General features: G+C 41.3%; 1 protein-coding gene across 2 annotated transcripts in view; it reads right to left on the bottom strand.

Moving 5' to 3' along the window:
• Positions 1 to 16,846, bottom strand: part of agla (amylo-alpha-1, 6-glucosidase, 4-alpha-glucanotransferase a) — a 46,530-nt gene that overhangs the window by 1,383 nt on the left and 28,301 nt on the right. For both annotated transcript variants that reach the window (XM_078265017.1, XM_078265018.1), the window contains exons 13-34: positions 16,187 to 16,310; positions 15,166 to 15,329; positions 14,725 to 14,826; positions 13,639 to 13,794; positions 10,992 to 11,142; positions 9,630 to 9,754; positions 9,417 to 9,529; positions 9,088 to 9,222; positions 8,069 to 8,199; positions 7,422 to 7,558; positions 6,463 to 6,596; positions 6,165 to 6,340; positions 5,827 to 5,929; positions 4,394 to 4,517; positions 4,130 to 4,231; positions 3,877 to 3,988; positions 3,485 to 3,620; positions 3,072 to 3,184; positions 2,708 to 2,919; positions 2,030 to 2,127; positions 1,424 to 1,511; positions 120 to 253 (exon numbers count right to left, since the gene is read on the bottom strand). In XM_078265017.1, coding sequence (XP_078121143.1) covers positions 120 to 253; positions 1,424 to 1,511; positions 2,030 to 2,127; positions 2,708 to 2,919; positions 3,072 to 3,184; positions 3,485 to 3,620; positions 3,877 to 3,988; positions 4,130 to 4,231; positions 4,394 to 4,517; positions 5,827 to 5,929; positions 6,165 to 6,340; positions 6,463 to 6,596; positions 7,422 to 7,558; positions 8,069 to 8,199; positions 9,088 to 9,222; positions 9,417 to 9,529; positions 9,630 to 9,754; positions 10,992 to 11,142; positions 13,639 to 13,794; positions 14,725 to 14,826; positions 15,166 to 15,329; positions 16,187 to 16,310 — 2,870 coding nt within the window. The remainder of the gene's footprint in view (positions 1 to 119; positions 254 to 1,423; positions 1,512 to 2,029; positions 2,128 to 2,707; positions 2,920 to 3,071; positions 3,185 to 3,484; positions 3,621 to 3,876; positions 3,989 to 4,129; positions 4,232 to 4,393; positions 4,518 to 5,826; positions 5,930 to 6,164; positions 6,341 to 6,462; positions 6,597 to 7,421; positions 7,559 to 8,068; positions 8,200 to 9,087; positions 9,223 to 9,416; positions 9,530 to 9,629; positions 9,755 to 10,991; positions 11,143 to 13,638; positions 13,795 to 14,724; positions 14,827 to 15,165; positions 15,330 to 16,186; positions 16,311 to 16,846) is intronic.

Consider the following 16,846-nt stretch of genomic DNA (forward strand, 5'->3'; position numbering starts at 1 on the left):
ACGGGGTGAAATAAATAAGACTTGTTATTCAAATGGCCAATAGTAACCGTGGAATTGTGAAATTTGGAATTGGATTTTATCGTGTTTAACAAAGTAAAGGAGATGGATGACAGTCTTACCTCTCCAGGTGGGTATAATGTCGTGACAGAACATTTTTCACCAGGGTGACTGTTTTAGCGTACGTATCTTCTCCCAGCTTCTTGGCAAAGTAGAGTTTAGCACGCAGGAAGTAGCCTACCGGCCACAGCCACTCCTACACACACACACACACACACACACACACACACACACACACACACACACACACACACACACACAGACAGAAACACACAAACAACACACGTTTGTTATGTGCATTGAGAAAGACATCAAATTAGGGTTGTCAATCGATTAAAATATTTAATAGCAATTAATCGCATGATTGTTTATAGTTAGCTCACGATTATTTGCGAATTAATCGCACATTTTTCATCTGTTCTAAATGTACGTTTAAAGGGCTATTTTAGGTGTCTGCCTGTTAGGTGAGGGCATCACGGATCACGTTCTCCAGGAACCCCTTCATCACACCACGGCTCTCCTCGTAGATCAGACCGGCGGATGGCGGGTTTGTTGATCCCCCTGGATGTTTCAACTAGCCAGACACAACGTTACTGCTGCATCACTCGCTTCCTGATTCCCCAAACTACCGCGAGGCCCCGGGGCCCAAAGCAATTTGCCCTAACTCGTTATTATCGGGTTCATTTTTTGACCACCCTAATTTGAAGCACGACATGTTTGAATAGCTGGCGCTATACTTTCCGTTTAACAAGGACAAATCCGGCGCAAAATGAACCTAGTCCGTACCGTTCAGTACACAGGGAGGCGCCATCTTGTGAAAACAGTCATGACCAGTCGAACGATGAACGCCGTATAACCAGTGACCAGTAACATAGCTCGAGCACGGCGTTCGTCGTTCGACTGGTTGTGACTGTTTTCCCAAGATGGCGCCTGCCTGTATACGTGAAGGCTACTGTCTTTATAAACTATCTTTTTTAATAAACTGTCTGTACACTTACAAAGTTCTCAATGCTTCTGTTTACATGTAGGGACCCTCATTATGCTACCGTGGAAGTGTGGTGCTATTTTGAGCCTCGTTAGTGGTGTAGAAATAGAGATTTCTTTTTACTCTACCCATGCCCCGACGGCTAGCTTTATTAAGCTAATTAGCGGTTTGCGCTAAAAGTGGTCACATTGGATTAGCATGAAAACATATCCCAGAGAACGGTCGACTCGGTAGACATGTGTTATTAACCCCTAGGTTCATTTTGTGCCGGATTTCTACTTTAAGTTGACAGTGTACGGCTGTTTGTCTAACATTTAAAAAAAAAAAAGAATGTGTTGTTTAGCCAGAAGCCGTGTGCCACTGCAGTACAGGGAGACTCACTGGGCCTTGGTGATAGTTGAAGCCTTTTGCCAGGTTGTAGTTGTCGTTGTCCAGAGCGTTGTCATAGACACCACAGTACACCATGTCACTAGAACAACACAAATACAATGTCAGTAAGAGACTGAATATATTAGCTATTCTACTGTATGTGTATGAGAAAAACTTCTGAAATGAAAGTGAAAGTGAAATGTTCATGCCATGGGACCTTTAAGGAGTAAGACAAGCGGGGATTAATAGAGTACGTCTACCCCATAAAAAGATCCTTTTGTGCATTGAGAGTGCACGAAGATATATATATATATATATATATATATATATATATATATATATATATATATATATATATATATATATATATATATATATATATATATATAGCGTACTCTAGCTCGCCCAGTAAGAGTGTGCGCCCCATGTAGGCTAAGTCCTTTGCAGCGGCGCGGGTTTGAGTCCGGCCTGGGAACCTTTGTGTTTTGTGTTGTCCCCCATCTCTCTCCCACCTGTCCTGTCTATCCACTGTCTCTCACTCTGAAATAAAGGGGGAAAAGCCCAAAAACAAAATCTTTAAAAAGAAGATATATATGTATATATATATATATATATTACTCAGGGTCAAGGGTCTTCATTCCCAGTGGTCCCAGTAGTTTCTTCTCAGCCACGTCAAGAGCCATCCACGCTCTCTCCACTGTGAACAGCTCTGGAGCCTTTAAACACAGAGATCATGTCAACCAGCCAATCACTACTCACTGATCGAGTCACTCAACGGGGGCGGAGCCAGACATTGTAAACATTCGGGGCTTAGGCCAGCTTTTTTAAATTAGTTATAAATATTGAATGAAATTGAAGTGAGATGAACAAATATATATATATATATATATATATATATATATATATATATATATATATATATATATATATATATATATAATTTTTAGATAAAACAGATGTTAAAGTTTTCCTTTGGGGACAGAATTTGAAGTTGAGGAAAAAGGTAATTGCAATTTATTACTGAATATCACAATATGTTTAAAATCTTGATAATATCGTATTGTTGGGCCTCTGGCGATTCCCATCCCTACCTCTTAGCCAAAAGTTGCTCGATGGTGTTTTAAGCCCCCCAACGTCGACTTCAAGGCAGCGCTGCGACCGCCGACTTCAAGGTACCTAACCCTAACCTTAACCATGACCATTGCCTAATCCTAGACGTTGAGGGCTTAAAACACCAAACACCATAAAAGTTACAGACTATTCAGACAAGTGGGTGCAGGTCTCAGTGTGTCTTACCACCACCATGGCAATAGTGAAGTTGGGTCTCAGCTGGTAGTCACACCAGGGGCTGGAGGCTCCATAGCTGTCCTTATAGATGCCTTTTTTGTGCACCAGATCAGGGTGCTTCTCGTTGGGGTCTTTTGGGTCGCCAGACACCCAGAAACCTGCTTCAAAGGACTGCTGGAGCTGCTGGTTCCATTGGGAGTACGAGATAAACACTTCTTTACCTGGAACACAATGGAAACTGTTTATTGCAGATGATGAATGAATTCAGTACAGGAGACATTTCTTTATCTGAAAACACAGATCAGTGTATTTCTCAGTGTGTGTGTGTGTGTGTGTGTGTGTGTGTGTGTGTGTGTGTGTGTGTGTGTAATACCATCTCTGTGTACTTCAACTCCATCATAAGGGAACAGTCCTTTGGCATGGAGCTCCACAACCCAGCGAACAGCTGACTTACTGAGACCAACTATCTCTACCGCTGCTCCGTCTCTGGACAATAAAAGTGATACAGAAAACAAATTCAATTATTTAGTTTGTAAAACATTAGAAAATAATAATAAAATAAACATAATAAACAATTACGACTGTAACAGCAAATCTTCTGAAGGACTGATCACAATCTGATACAAAGTGCAATGAGAAGTGCTAACTTACCTTTTCTAAACTGGCTTTCGTAAAAAAAACAAAAAAAACTGTGAGGGGTTTGTTTTGTGATGACTTTCTGACCGCTGTTACCTTTCAATGTGTGTGTGTGTGTGTGTGTGTGTGTGTGATCAGTTTGTGTGTTACCTTGGAGTAGCGGGCATGCCTTTGTTCCTTGCTCTCTCACTCTCTCCCATTTTGTCCATCCATGTGCCACAGTTAAAGCGGTTTCCTCCAGTCACAAAACCTGTGGCCGGATCCACGTTAGTAGCCACGTTAAACCCTGGAAAGGAGGGGAAGAGCTCAGAAACACTGTGGTTGGTATGGAGGGATAGTTTGGACAGCTGCAGGTGTAAATAGATGTAAAGTTTCCCTTGTGGCATCAGGCTTTATGTAGTACCAGAAAAGGATTTGCAAAGTTTGTTGCTGCTGTAAAGAATTACAATTACTGTTCATTATTGTCTTACATTAGGACCTTATCTGTACATAGTATAGTTTAACACTAACACACACACACACACACACACTCTCTGTCCTACCTTCATCTCTCATGTTCATGTCTATCTTGGATCCAGCATTTCTCTCTCTGAAGGAAATTCCCTCTAGGTGGCGCTGCAGAGCCTCATGGATCACATCATACAGAGGCTGCTCCTACACACACACACACACACACACACACACACGTTTAATCAATTGACAGCACTAATTTATTATTTTTCTCAATGCACATAACGTACGTGTCTGTGTGTGTGTGTGTGTGTGTGTGTGTGTGTGTGTCTCAGTTGTACATACCACCTCTCCAGGTGTCAGGGGTTCACAGTCATCAGTGGGGAACATGCGTGTGACAGGGCAGCGAAGGATTTCATGCCCTTGAGGAACGTGGGTAGCGTAGTCCTGAACAAAAGCACATAGTCATTTGAAGTAATAAACTACATCATTAAAAGACGATATTAGATCATACATCTATGTTAAAAAGCAATACTTTCCCCACCAGTGTATTAGTTTAATAAACCTTTTGATACAACCAGCTCAGTACAGCTCTATTATTTTCCTTACCTGGATGCACTGCAGCCACCACCACACAGCATCACGACAGTTGTATCGAGCACAGCGACCCTCGCCCAGCAGGTTGGGGATCAAACCGTGACGCAAAGTCCCCGCGAAGGCCAAGATGATGTTACTATGGAGACCAGGAGACAGAATGGCTCATTTTAGAGTTAAGTTACTGAACGGCAGGCCACTAAAGCAGCTTTTAAAGAAGACACAAACATGTATTAATGTAACCCATTAGGGCATTAACGAATAGTAGTCATCAACTACTCCCCAAAACTATTTTCGCGGGATATATGCAATCTCGCCAATAAGGGTTAGGGTTAAGGCCAAGTGTAAACAGAGAACAGGCTATAAACAGTGCAAACAGAAATTCTAAACTAAGCCTACTCACCCCAATGAAACACTACAATAAAAGTGTAAAAATAGAAAACATCCATAGGGGTAGGTGAGCATCCGGAAAGCGTACCTCCTATGGGGAGATTGTATGCTAACAAGAATTAGCATTCCATTGACTGCCATTCATTTTGGCGTCACTTTGACAGTGAATAACTTTACATCTGAAGCCTTTAAAGACTTTATTTGTCCATTGTTTATTTTTAAAGAAACACAACAATGTATGAAAGGCTCCATTACCTTCATTACCTAGTATCTCACGTTATGACTCCGTAGAAGACGTTTTTGTAAAAATAGGCTAACGATTGTGTCATAACCACGCGACTTACTGTCGCACAGTAGAGGAATGACCATATATTCTGGAGAAGCTCGCAGGCAGTTTTGACTTACATTAGCTGTTTAAGTGTAATTACTAATGTTAACTATCATTTTAGTGATCAATAATTAGCCTGTGTCCATGTTATCTCCTTACATATACCTACGCTCTACGTCTCTGCAAGATTCAGAATGATTGAGGTTTCTCTTGGCACAGCTACCAGAAGACTTCCAACTTTCAGACAGGTTGCTCACGTCACATCTACGTCGTCAAGCTCAGTTGGAGGCTGCGCAGTAACGCTCAACCATCACCGGAAAAGTGACTTCACTGGTCTCCGTCGAAGTCTATGGCGTCGCTGTGTCCATTCTTTTACTGACTATGAAAACATCCAACTTCTGTGTCTCTGATAATCTGACAGTTACTCGCTGTCGCTACAGTCCTCATTTATTATCCTCATTTTTGCAATAGTATCGGAAATTCCTCCAATACTGCCTAAAATGCTGGTATCGGTATTTGCGAATACACGTCTATGAACTTATCCAATATCATGTAATTTAGCCAACTGTCAAACTAGATAATAAAAGAAAGCTCTATGGCATTCATTCTCTGTATGTATTTGTTTAACCAGAGCTGGGCCAAACAGCAATGATAGCAGTCATATCACATGCATACAGGGAAAAGTTGGTATTGGGGCATCTCAAGTTCATACAAACACGTGCATACGTACCGAGCTTCAGTGTGTCTCCCAGTGAGCAGCATCAGTCCTCTGAGAGCGATGAAAGTGTCTCTGCCCCAACAACGGAAAATCCCAGAAGAGAAATGAGGAAGACCTAAAGAATATCAATTAGTACATCGGTTAAATCTGCCAGTGACCGTCAACCTACTGTATATATGTATATTATAAATATTTCATCTTCATCTCACACTCCCAGTGATTAAAAACCATGAAATAATGTATTCCTTAAAGTCAATACAACTACGTAAAATATATATATATATATTTTTTTTATCTTTATCTGTAATTTTATCCACAGAGACACCATTAAATGTCTGTTGCTAGGCTACCTGCAGCCAATGAGACACAGCACTGCTCCTTCTCGCCTGTGATTGGACTGATGCGGTAGGGAACGTCCTTGATTTTCGTTGAAAGAGGAGGGAGGGCGGGAAAGCGGCCGACACCACACATTTGAACTGAACCCAGCGCCAGGTAACGAACAAAGCTGGAGCCATTCTGGATGAAGCTGTTTGGACGCGGAAATGGAAAAGAAACGTCACTTAACTGCAACAAATCGGTCCTTAAAATTCATAATTTCAGATTTGAAATTTCACATCTCAACAATGCACTTTACACAATCTACCCTACCTCGACATGAGCTTGTGAGTGGCGTCCAGGGCTGTAGTGTAGGTTGACACCAGGATGGCATCAAAGTAACAGGGGATGAGGTAGCGTGGGATGTGTTTCAAGTAGTCAAACATAGCTCCCAACCATTGACCCACCTGCAGACACGCAATTGTGACAATGGATCATCTGTTCCATAATCAGGACTGTCAAAGGACTGTGGAACCTTATCATAACAAACAAGCCAACACCCACTGCCCCGCTAAATTAACTCATTCATTCGGTAACGTTTAGCCTGGATGCCAGCCGAACTTAGCCACAACATTTGAGGTCGGGAAGTTCGGTCTGGACTGTTGTGGAGCAACTATGCTCGAACCAGAGCTGTTTGGACCAATCAAATGATCAGGGCCGGGCTTTATACGATGATGGACAGATGATCAACAGTAACGTAATCAACCACGTCACCAAAGAGCGCTTGGGTTGAAATCGTTTAGAACAAAGATGGCTGCTATCGCGTCTGTTATAGAAGATCTCGACAGCGCATTCATTTTAAAAGAGGAACAGAGAACCGCGATCACGTGTGTATACACATCGCCACACCCGTCCGCACCACACGGAAACTTCCGCCTCTGCCTTTGCTCTGTCGAAGCCTGCCTTTGACTTGCAGCTTCTGTGACGTCTGTCTCCGTTGCTCTGATTGGTTGGAGGTCTATCCAATTGAGTGCAGAGGCATTTTCTTTCCTGGTTTGGTTGAAACACGCCCCATAATCACAGCCCAATGGAGCAGTATCTGACTCATACTCTGACTAGAATCTGAGTATGACCACGTCAGGCTAGTTAACATTGGTCACCCACACACACAGACACAGACACAGACACACACACACACACACACACACACACCTGCAAGGCTTGATACCAGTAAAGACAAATAAAAATCTCTTTTTGGATGAAGTGGCCCTTTAAGGCAGTAAAAGCATCACCTGTGCCAGTGGTCCCTCTCTTGTTATCAGTCTGTTGGCGACAAAGTCTATCAGCCAGTCCCCCTGTCTGAGGTTAGCACACACCGGATGGCCCAGGTCATTGTTGGGACGGATATCAGCCAGCACTGACATCAGACCTGCAGAGACACAACAACTACATTTACACTCCTGTCATATAAATACCAAGGTAAAATATCAGATAGATAGATAGATAGATAGATAGATAGATAGATAGATAGATAGATAGATAGATAGATAGATAGATAGATAGATAGACAGACAGACAGACAAACAGACAGACAAACAGACAGACACCAGCATTAAATATGGACAATATAAGAGAATAATGTAGTCATAGTAATATAATAACTATAGCAGTGCAAGGATACAGTTTAAAAAAAGACAGCATTAAACATGGGTATTAAAAAAGAATAAAGTAGACAGTAGGATAGACAGAAATCAACAGTCAATATTAGAGGTTTGAAGTAATAGGGTTACAGCCATTGTTCAAGTATTAAGTTAGAGTTCAGCTGCATGTTGGAGGCAGCTAGCTCATTTGAATGAAGAAGGAGAATATCTGAGTTTGTGTCAGTACACTGTATATACCTGATGAACTAGAAACTAATGTGTAACTGCTCTGCAACTACCTTGTAGTCCAGCGTATTTGAGGCTCTCCCATCCTGGGATGCTGTAACAGCCTCCGCCATCTTCTTGTTCTTCGGAGTCGCAGCGAAACAGCAGGACATTCAGGTCTGCTAACGTCAGCCTGGACATCAGCCTGTGAAACACACACACAGCTTTAAATATAAACAGTTCATACGTGCTAATGCTAAATAAATGGACTTGCATTCATAACAACCTGTAAAGCGCTTTACACTGGAGCTGTAACAATTGAAATTATTGCAATTGACAATATAATTCTCTCTTTCAGTCAAATACAAAAAAAAAAGTATTAATGTATTACTTTTTTAAACAAATTAAAGTTTTGAATGTATTCCAGGACTCATCTTTTGGTTATATTTCTGTTATGTGCACCAGATAATGTAGTAACACAGATACACAGCCTATAATGTAAACAACGCCTCTTGGTTATCATAAAACATTTTTTATACACAGTGTTTCCCGTTTCCTTTTTAAGCAATGGGGGCAGGTCTGTCCGAACAACAACAACCCCCCCCCCCCCCGAAGAATGAAAATATTACACTGACTCACTTATCGTTTTAATGTTTCCAGATGTTTGATATCAGGACGATGAGCTGACAGAAACTGACAACTTGAACGTTGTCCAATTAGAACGGACCCACCGCGGTGATGTTTTTGGTGGAGCTGTTCGTTTAGTAGTCGACTCGGAAGAAAGCCAACGTTTTGACAATAGACTCCATCAGCACAACAGTATGTGGAGTTAAACTGGACGGGCCCAATAACCTCTGAATAGTTCTACTTGTTGTTAAATTGCAATGTGAGCGGCAGCCAACGGGGGGGGTGCATTATGTCGGCAGGATAATTTAAAAGGCGACCGCGACTACATTGTGCGTCTGCCCAATTTCTGATACCGTGACGGCAGAAATTTTGCCGTGGCGGGCCGCCACTACAAAATCAACATAGAGGAAACACTGAGCTATAGATGTGTATAGGGTCAAGTGGGTGTGTGTACATGTGTACTCACTGTGCCAGGGGTTTCTGCAGTGCTTGTGGTGGGTTTTCATCTGCTACACTGCCTCGCCTGTACTTTGGGCTGAACTGCGACAGATAAAACCTCAGCAACCCCGCCATTTTCTGGGCCTTGGGGTCCAAACTAACCCTGTGAGGAAAAGAGAGAGAGAGAGAGAGAGAGAGAGAGAGAGAGAGTGTCATGGAAACCTTTGTGACTAACAACTGATCAAAATGTACAATGCTAACAAATTAGCTTTTGATATATCGTAGAAAGAATGAGAAATGTGTCTGGCGATGTTTTCTTCAACGCCGAGGCTTTGTGTGGGTCTGTGTGAGGCTTACCTGAAGGCGATGACGCTGCCAGGTGTCAACTTCTGAAAGGTGATTTCCTGCACAAACTCGGACGCACCTTTAGATATCACTCCAGCTTGCTTCACCACTGCACTCTCCTGTAACTATATAGGTATATAAATAATTCTGTTATTGACATGCTTTAATAAAAAAAAAAATACACTGAATTACCGTGATCCTGAAAATAATCGTAGCAATATTCACCGATATGTGCTCCTTTATTTCCACAGTGTATTCTGGCATGCCATTGATGTAGTTGTCATCCTTCTTATAACTCCCAGCAAGCCTTTCCACTGTCCTTGCCTCCAGTACCACTTCCTCTATCTTCCCTTGAGACAGAGACAGAGAGAGAGAGAGAGAGAGAGAGAGAGAGAGAGAGAGAGAGATCCTCAGCATTGGGAAGATTTGCTGGAAACCTGGATAACAAACTCTTTAAAAGGTCCAATGTGTAGGAATTTCTCCCATCTAGCGTTGAGATCATATATCGCAATCAACTCTCTCGCGCCACGCAGTTCAAAGTACGTATTACAGCTACGGTAGCCTTCACGCTTCAAAAAGCCGGTCTCTTGCTCTTTTTAATATCCTTTTTCTTTTTCTGGGCGAAGGAGAAGAAGACTCCTGTTCCTGAAATTTGGATTTTGAATACGTGTGGTCCTCCATGTTTCCTTCTTCAAACCTGCCGGGCCCGGGAAGCTACGATACCCATTAGCAGCATTAGCGGCACCTGTGAGTTCATCATGTGACAGCGAAAACGCAAAAGGCGGAGCAGTATGTCCTGTATGTCTCTTACCGGCTAAAGTATTTCAAGATGGAGCATGAATATGGAGCGTCTACCCCAGTTCATGCGAATGCAAATGTAACATTTCAAGCCAAAAGGAATACTTGGAATTGATGGTGGTGGTCAATATTCATGAAAAAGGACAAGTCTATGAACGGGCAACACAGATTTTGATAATGAACAACTAAACATGTTACACACTGGTTTCACCGCTGTGTGCGAGATAACTCTCTCATTACCTCACAAATTACAATATGCTACTTGCATTCCCTGGTTACTTAATATTTAATTTTATACACATTTCATTTTGTTATATATATACACTATGTATGTAGGTTGTACATTTTATTCTACACTTGTATATACATGCACATTATTTTCATTACTCTAAGTATATTTTTTCAGGAGTTGTTCTGGCATTTTTATATTTGTCATCTTTTTTTTTAATCTTATTTATTATTTCTAGTATACTTCTTGTTTTTTCTGTATGTGTGTGAGTGAGTATGTGTGTATGTCCTTACCTCCTGTAACTTGCTGCTGTAACAGTATAACAGATATATATATATATATATCTCTATGTTCATGTTGTAAAGTGTAAAATGTTTTGTACGTTGTTTCAAAAAACAAAAAAAATGAAAAAGTGTTCATCATAATAAGAAAAATCATGCGTGAGTTAAGGAAGTGACATAGTGTAAGAAAGTGCAAGACACACACACACACACACATAAGATAATCATTATATAATAAGCTGATTTCTAATATAAAAGGTGATAATGTTATGGTCATACCTGGTATGAACATGGGTGGGACGTCGGTGTCGTACTGGTGGGTTTTGGGGTTCCAGAAGGCTGTCCTGCACACCGCCACCACAGACTGGTGTGTGCTGGGACAGTGTCGAGTAACTGCAACAATATCTGCATTAACCTGGTCTACAAACACCTGGAGAGGAAGATGACTGGAGAATTTAGACAAGCTGTCCACTGATAAGTGATCTCTAAGAAAGGTACTGTGCAGAAACAAAGCAACAATTAGATCAGTGGAGCACAATATGATGAAAATATGCGACAAAGTTGTTGAATATCGCAATAACGATATCACTTGAGATGAAATAAACAGATATTAAAGTGTACTCAGTTCTGCTGCTTTCAGTATTCTGCTCAAATACAGCAAATTGCTTGATGAATTTAAAAAACCTAAAGAAAATAATGTCCAAGTTATTTTATTGAACAAATTGAATTGAACATAAAAGGCACCACTAAAAAGAAAGGACAGTTACATTTTAAAGTGTAGTTTTCTACCGATACTCTCAACTAACTAAAAAAATGTGTCTTTAGATATATCAGGACATATAAAAAAAAAGAAACGATATATTGTGCAGCCCTTAGATGGAGATATCAAAACCTTTTTTTTTTTTTTTTACCTTAAAGGTCCTATGAAATGCTGCTTTTTGGATGCTTTTATATAGGCCTTAGTGGTCCCCTAATACTGTATCTGAAGTCTCTTTTATATAGACCTTAGTGGTCCCCTAATACTGTATCTGAAGTCTCTTTTATATAGGCCTTAGTGGTCCCCTAATACTGTATCTGAAGTCTCTTTTATATAGGCCTTAGTGGTCCCCTAATACTGTATCTGAAGTCTCTTTTATATAGGCCTTAGTGGTCCCCTAATACTGTATCTGAAGTCTCTTTTATATAGACCTTAGTGGTCCCCCTAATACTGTATCTGAAGTCTCTTTTATATAGGCCTTAGTGGTCCCCTAATACTGTATCTGAAGTCTCTTTTATATAGACCTTAGTGGTCCCCCTAATACTGTATCTGAAGTCTCTTTTATATAGACCTTAGTGGTCCCCCTAATACTGTATCTGAAGTCTCTTTTATATAGACCTTAGTGGTCCCCTAATACTGTATCTGAAGTCTCTTTTATATAGGCCTTAGTGGTCCCCTAATACTGTATCTGAAGTCTCTTTTATATAGACCTTAGTGGTCCCCTAATACTGTATCTGAAGTCTCTTTTATATAGACCTTAGTGGTCCCCTAATACTGTATCTGAAGTCTCTTTTATATAGGCCTTAGTGGTCCCCTAATACTGTATCTGAAGTCTCTTTTATATAGGCCTTAGTGGTCCCCTAATACTGTATCTGAAGTATCTTTTATATAGACCTTAGTGGTCCCCTAATACTGTATCTGAAGTCTCTTTTCTATAGACCTTAGTGGTCCCCTAATACTGTATCTGAAGTCTCTTTCCCGAAATTCAGCCTTGGTGCAGAATTACGGCCACTAGAGCCAGTCCCACAATGTACGGTGGCCGACAGGGGCAAACGCCCTGCAACTTAAGAAAACATGCAAATAGACAAAACACAAGCAAATTAAGAAAACAACTTCATTAATTTGACAACACATGTGCAGCATTCAGCAAACGCACTGCAAATGCACACAACACTACCAAATACATAAAGGAACTGCAAATACACACAACTCATGTAATACTCTCATGTAATATGGCTTAAACAAACGTCAACATTAAACGCTGATGCAGTTTTAAATGTTTTATTACCACGAGTTTAGAGACGTCTCTGCTGATTGAGTATCACCAGTGACCTGAGCCGAGACACACCCACCAAACGAGAGAAAACATATCTCACAAATAGACTTAATATTTACAGTCTCTCTCTCTCTCTCTCTCTCTCTCAATCAAGCTGTTCCATCTGGAGAACTTCCGTTGTATAATCTGGATGCTGCGTTTTTTTGTTTGCATCGTTTCATATTTGTAGTGCCTTTATGTATTTGGTATTGTTGTGTGCATTTGCAGCGCATTTGCTGAACGCAGCACATGTGTTGTCAAATTAATGAAGTTGTTTTCTTAATTTGCTTGTGTTTTGTCTATTTGCGTGTGTTTTCTTAAGTTGCAGGGCGTTTGCCCCTGTCGGCCACCGTAACAACAAGCTTTCCTTAGGACGTGCCATTTCTGTGTCTGTAGCTTTAAATGCTATTGAGGAGGAGAGAGGGGGGGCAAGGTGGAGGGGAGGGGGGGGGGGTTGTGGCCCTGACCAACTGCCATGCTTCGCTTGTTTGCAAGCCATGATGTCTCTCTCTTTCTCATGGGCGGGCCAAATTCTCTGGGCAGGCAAAGCAGAGAAAGGGGAGGTAACCTTGCTCCTTATGACATCATAAAGGGAAGATTCCAGATTGGCCCATCTGAAGGCAGAGCAGGATACCCAGGGCTCGGTTTACACCTATCACCATTTCTAGCCACTGGGGGACCATAGGCAGGCTGGGGGAACTCATATTAATGTTAAAAAACCTCATAAAGTGACATTTTCATGCCATGGGACCTTTAAAACCTTAAACTGCAGATTGCAGAGTGAGCTGAAATTGCTTTTAGCGTGAGCTGATGTCTCCATATATTAACACACATACAAAGTTACGTTATGGTACCTGTATGAATCCCTGGGAAGCCAGTTCCTGGTGCAGCTTGTTGAGTGCCAGTTTCCCAGCTATGATGCCAGTCTGGAATCCAACCTCACCAGTGGAGCTGGGGGCCGCTGAGGGGTTCCACTTGGGGTAAAAACGCTCCTCCTTCACCACAGAGATCTACACACACACACACACACACACACACACACACACACACACACACACAGTCAAGATTGTCTGTTAATCTAATGGCGCGGTCACACATTGGTAAATATTATTTAGTTTTTTTTACATTTTGCACCTACTGTTATGTAATATAGTCTTCTGTATATTTGCACTCTTTTTATCTAAACTCTTCCAACTTTGTTTTGCAATTGCTGCAACTGCAGCAATTTCCCTCGGGATCAATACAGTTTTATCTTATCTTATTTGCCTCCCATTCTATTTACTGATGCACTGAATCCAGGATTTGGCTTTGGATTTCAATACACAACATCACCGCTGTTACAACATTTGCGTGTGAAACATCCGGAAGAACATGAGTTGGACATGAAGGAATCTACAGACAGCAAAGCCAATTTGTTCAACTTTGGTGAACTTTTACCGGCAAAGTCGCAACCAACAGCAAAGAAGTGTTCTTAACTCCAACAGACTACAAACCAGCAAACTGATTTCCGTGTGCGTCACATTCTGCATGAATATCGATGGCTGGAGAGTTTGACAGTTCGCGGACAACAACATCTGACTGGATAGAAGCCCATCGCTCGTCAAGGTGGGTTTTTTTTACACCATCACAAACAAGAATAAATAGAAATTGGATTTATCTGGAAAAATCCCATCCTTAAAAGATGGACATGTGACACTCTAGCTCTACATCTAGCTTTTCAAACTACGTACAGTAGGTCACAAACTAGAGAAAATAAACTAGCATTAACCATATGTTAATATTTGCAAAAGCCAATATTGGGGTATGTGATTCTAAAACACCCAAAACAAGCCAGAAATATGGTTAAACACTGAGCCAAAATGATATTCATCAGATGGAAGTAATAGCTTGTGTGTGTGTGTGTGTGTATGTGTGTGTGTGTGTGTGTGTGTGTAAATAACCTGATGTGGCACTAATTCATCATATCCTCTGGTGGAACCAGTAGCACAGCAGGCCATAGAGACCATAGCAGAGCTGGGGAGGGAGTCCAGTGCTGAACGCAGCTGTAGAACAAAGAGAGGCAAACAGACGCAGCAATTACTGCATACACCTGACATCTGGGCAGAACCGGTTACATTTGAACACAGTGACAACACAAATCCTTTTTCCATAAAGGTTTTGGCCATTATGTCATGTTTTACTTTATATTTCTTTGATCAGGTAAAAATAGAGAAAGCAGCAACAGAAGAAGGACTACTTTTAAACTAGAATTGTACACATTTCATCAGCGCACACGGGGCAAAAATGTTTATATAAAAAGAGATAATGCATACTAAAGCAACTGGTTATCAGCATCTTTAGCTATTTAACCCCATCCTAACCTGACGCTGACAGAGACACACCTGTATGGGACACTCGTTGTCATGGGTTACATCAAGAAACATGGCATGGGCGATGGAGGGCATCAGTGGGCGGAGGCTGGGCTGAACACAAGCTCCGACTGGCTCGCCTCCGTAACGATAGACCAGCCGGCCCTCTTCATGGCTGTCTCCAGCTGACATGGCCTCTGTGAACAGGAGGGGGGGGAAGTAAATGAGACATGGGCGGACAGTCCATACTGCTGCAGCACTGTACATGATTTCACACCATCAAGCCCACTGTCGTGCAGTTCTGGGCCACATTCCAATCTGGCAATGCAGGCGTTTTGCTTTGAAGAGGTGATGGATGTCACAAGGTTAAATGTACTGTAAGCCCAGTTCAGAACAAATATTTGCATTGAGACAAAACTAGGGCTACACCCACTACACCTCCATCGCTAGCCCGTTGGCTATAGCATGTTATGCTCTTTCTTAAGTCAGAAAAAATGTAACTTACATTGAGAGGATCAATGAAAAACTTTTACCTGAGATGGCAACCCATCATTACCTACTTTGAGGACTTTAAAGAACTGGAGTCCGAACCCATATGATCTACCTTACATTTCCACTTTGTTTTTTCTTTTTCTTTTTGAGAATGAGCGGTACTCATAAAACACCTACATTTATAATTTACTAAGGTTATTATTATCAGTATTATTATGGCATTATGGATACCTTGATGTGTCCCCCTCCCCCCTTTTTTATTTTTCTTCTTTTTTTTGTGTGTTTTTTGTTTTACATTTTATTTTATTTTAGATTTTACTATACTATTGGTAAAGTAAAATTTCCACAGAGTAGTGAAGAAACTAGAACATATTCCCATTCATAAAACTTTTCTTCCATAACAAATGACTAAAACGGATTAATCTATCAAAATAGTTGGTGATTCATTTAATAGTGGACAACTAATAGATTAATCGATTCATCTTTGCACCTTTATTAATGAATATACTGTGTATGCAGTATGTGTAGCGTGTGCACATTTTGAACATATAAATGACTGTACCTCGTATGAGTGACGTGATCCCTAGCTTGGTTACGAAGATATTATCCAGCTCCTCGCTGCCGGTGAACAGTTCAGCCACCACATACAGGTTAGGACACACTGTTCGGGCCACATCCAGCATGAACTGGTCAACCATAGCAAGGCAACACACCAAAACCAGTGCAGACAGTGCAAGAGAGGAGGTTAGAGGGAAGAGACAAGAAAGGACAGAGGAGTAGCAGAAGGAAAAAGGAGGAGGAGGAAGAGGAGGAGGATGAGGGATATGTGTGTGAAGGGAAGGCAGCCAAGTGACCACAACATGCAGTCATATAGTCCATGAACACAGAGATTTAGAGTCAAGAGATAAAAAAAAGAAAAGAGGAGATGTTTGGGTATGAAGAGGAAGAATGTAGAACAATGCAGTGAAAAGAGAAGAAAGAGACAAAAACATAAAGTTAGTTCATGCGTAAGAGTTGTACCTCGTATAAGGCTGCTAATTCCCAGCCGGTTCACAAACACATTGTCAACGAGCTCGCTGCCTGTAAACAGTTCAGCTATCACATACAGATTGGGTCTGACCGCTCTGGCTGCATCTAACATGGCCTAGACAAGACAATACAGCAGCAGTACAGACAGGGAGAAAAGAAAGGTTACACTTCTATAAAGCATGTATCTGCCTTT

This window comes from Sander vitreus, chromosome 12 (genome assembly GCF_031162955.1).
Source record: "Sander vitreus isolate 19-12246 chromosome 12, sanVit1, whole genome shotgun sequence".
In the NCBI taxonomy this organism is placed as follows: Eukaryota; Metazoa; Chordata; class Actinopteri; order Perciformes; family Percidae; genus Sander; species Sander vitreus.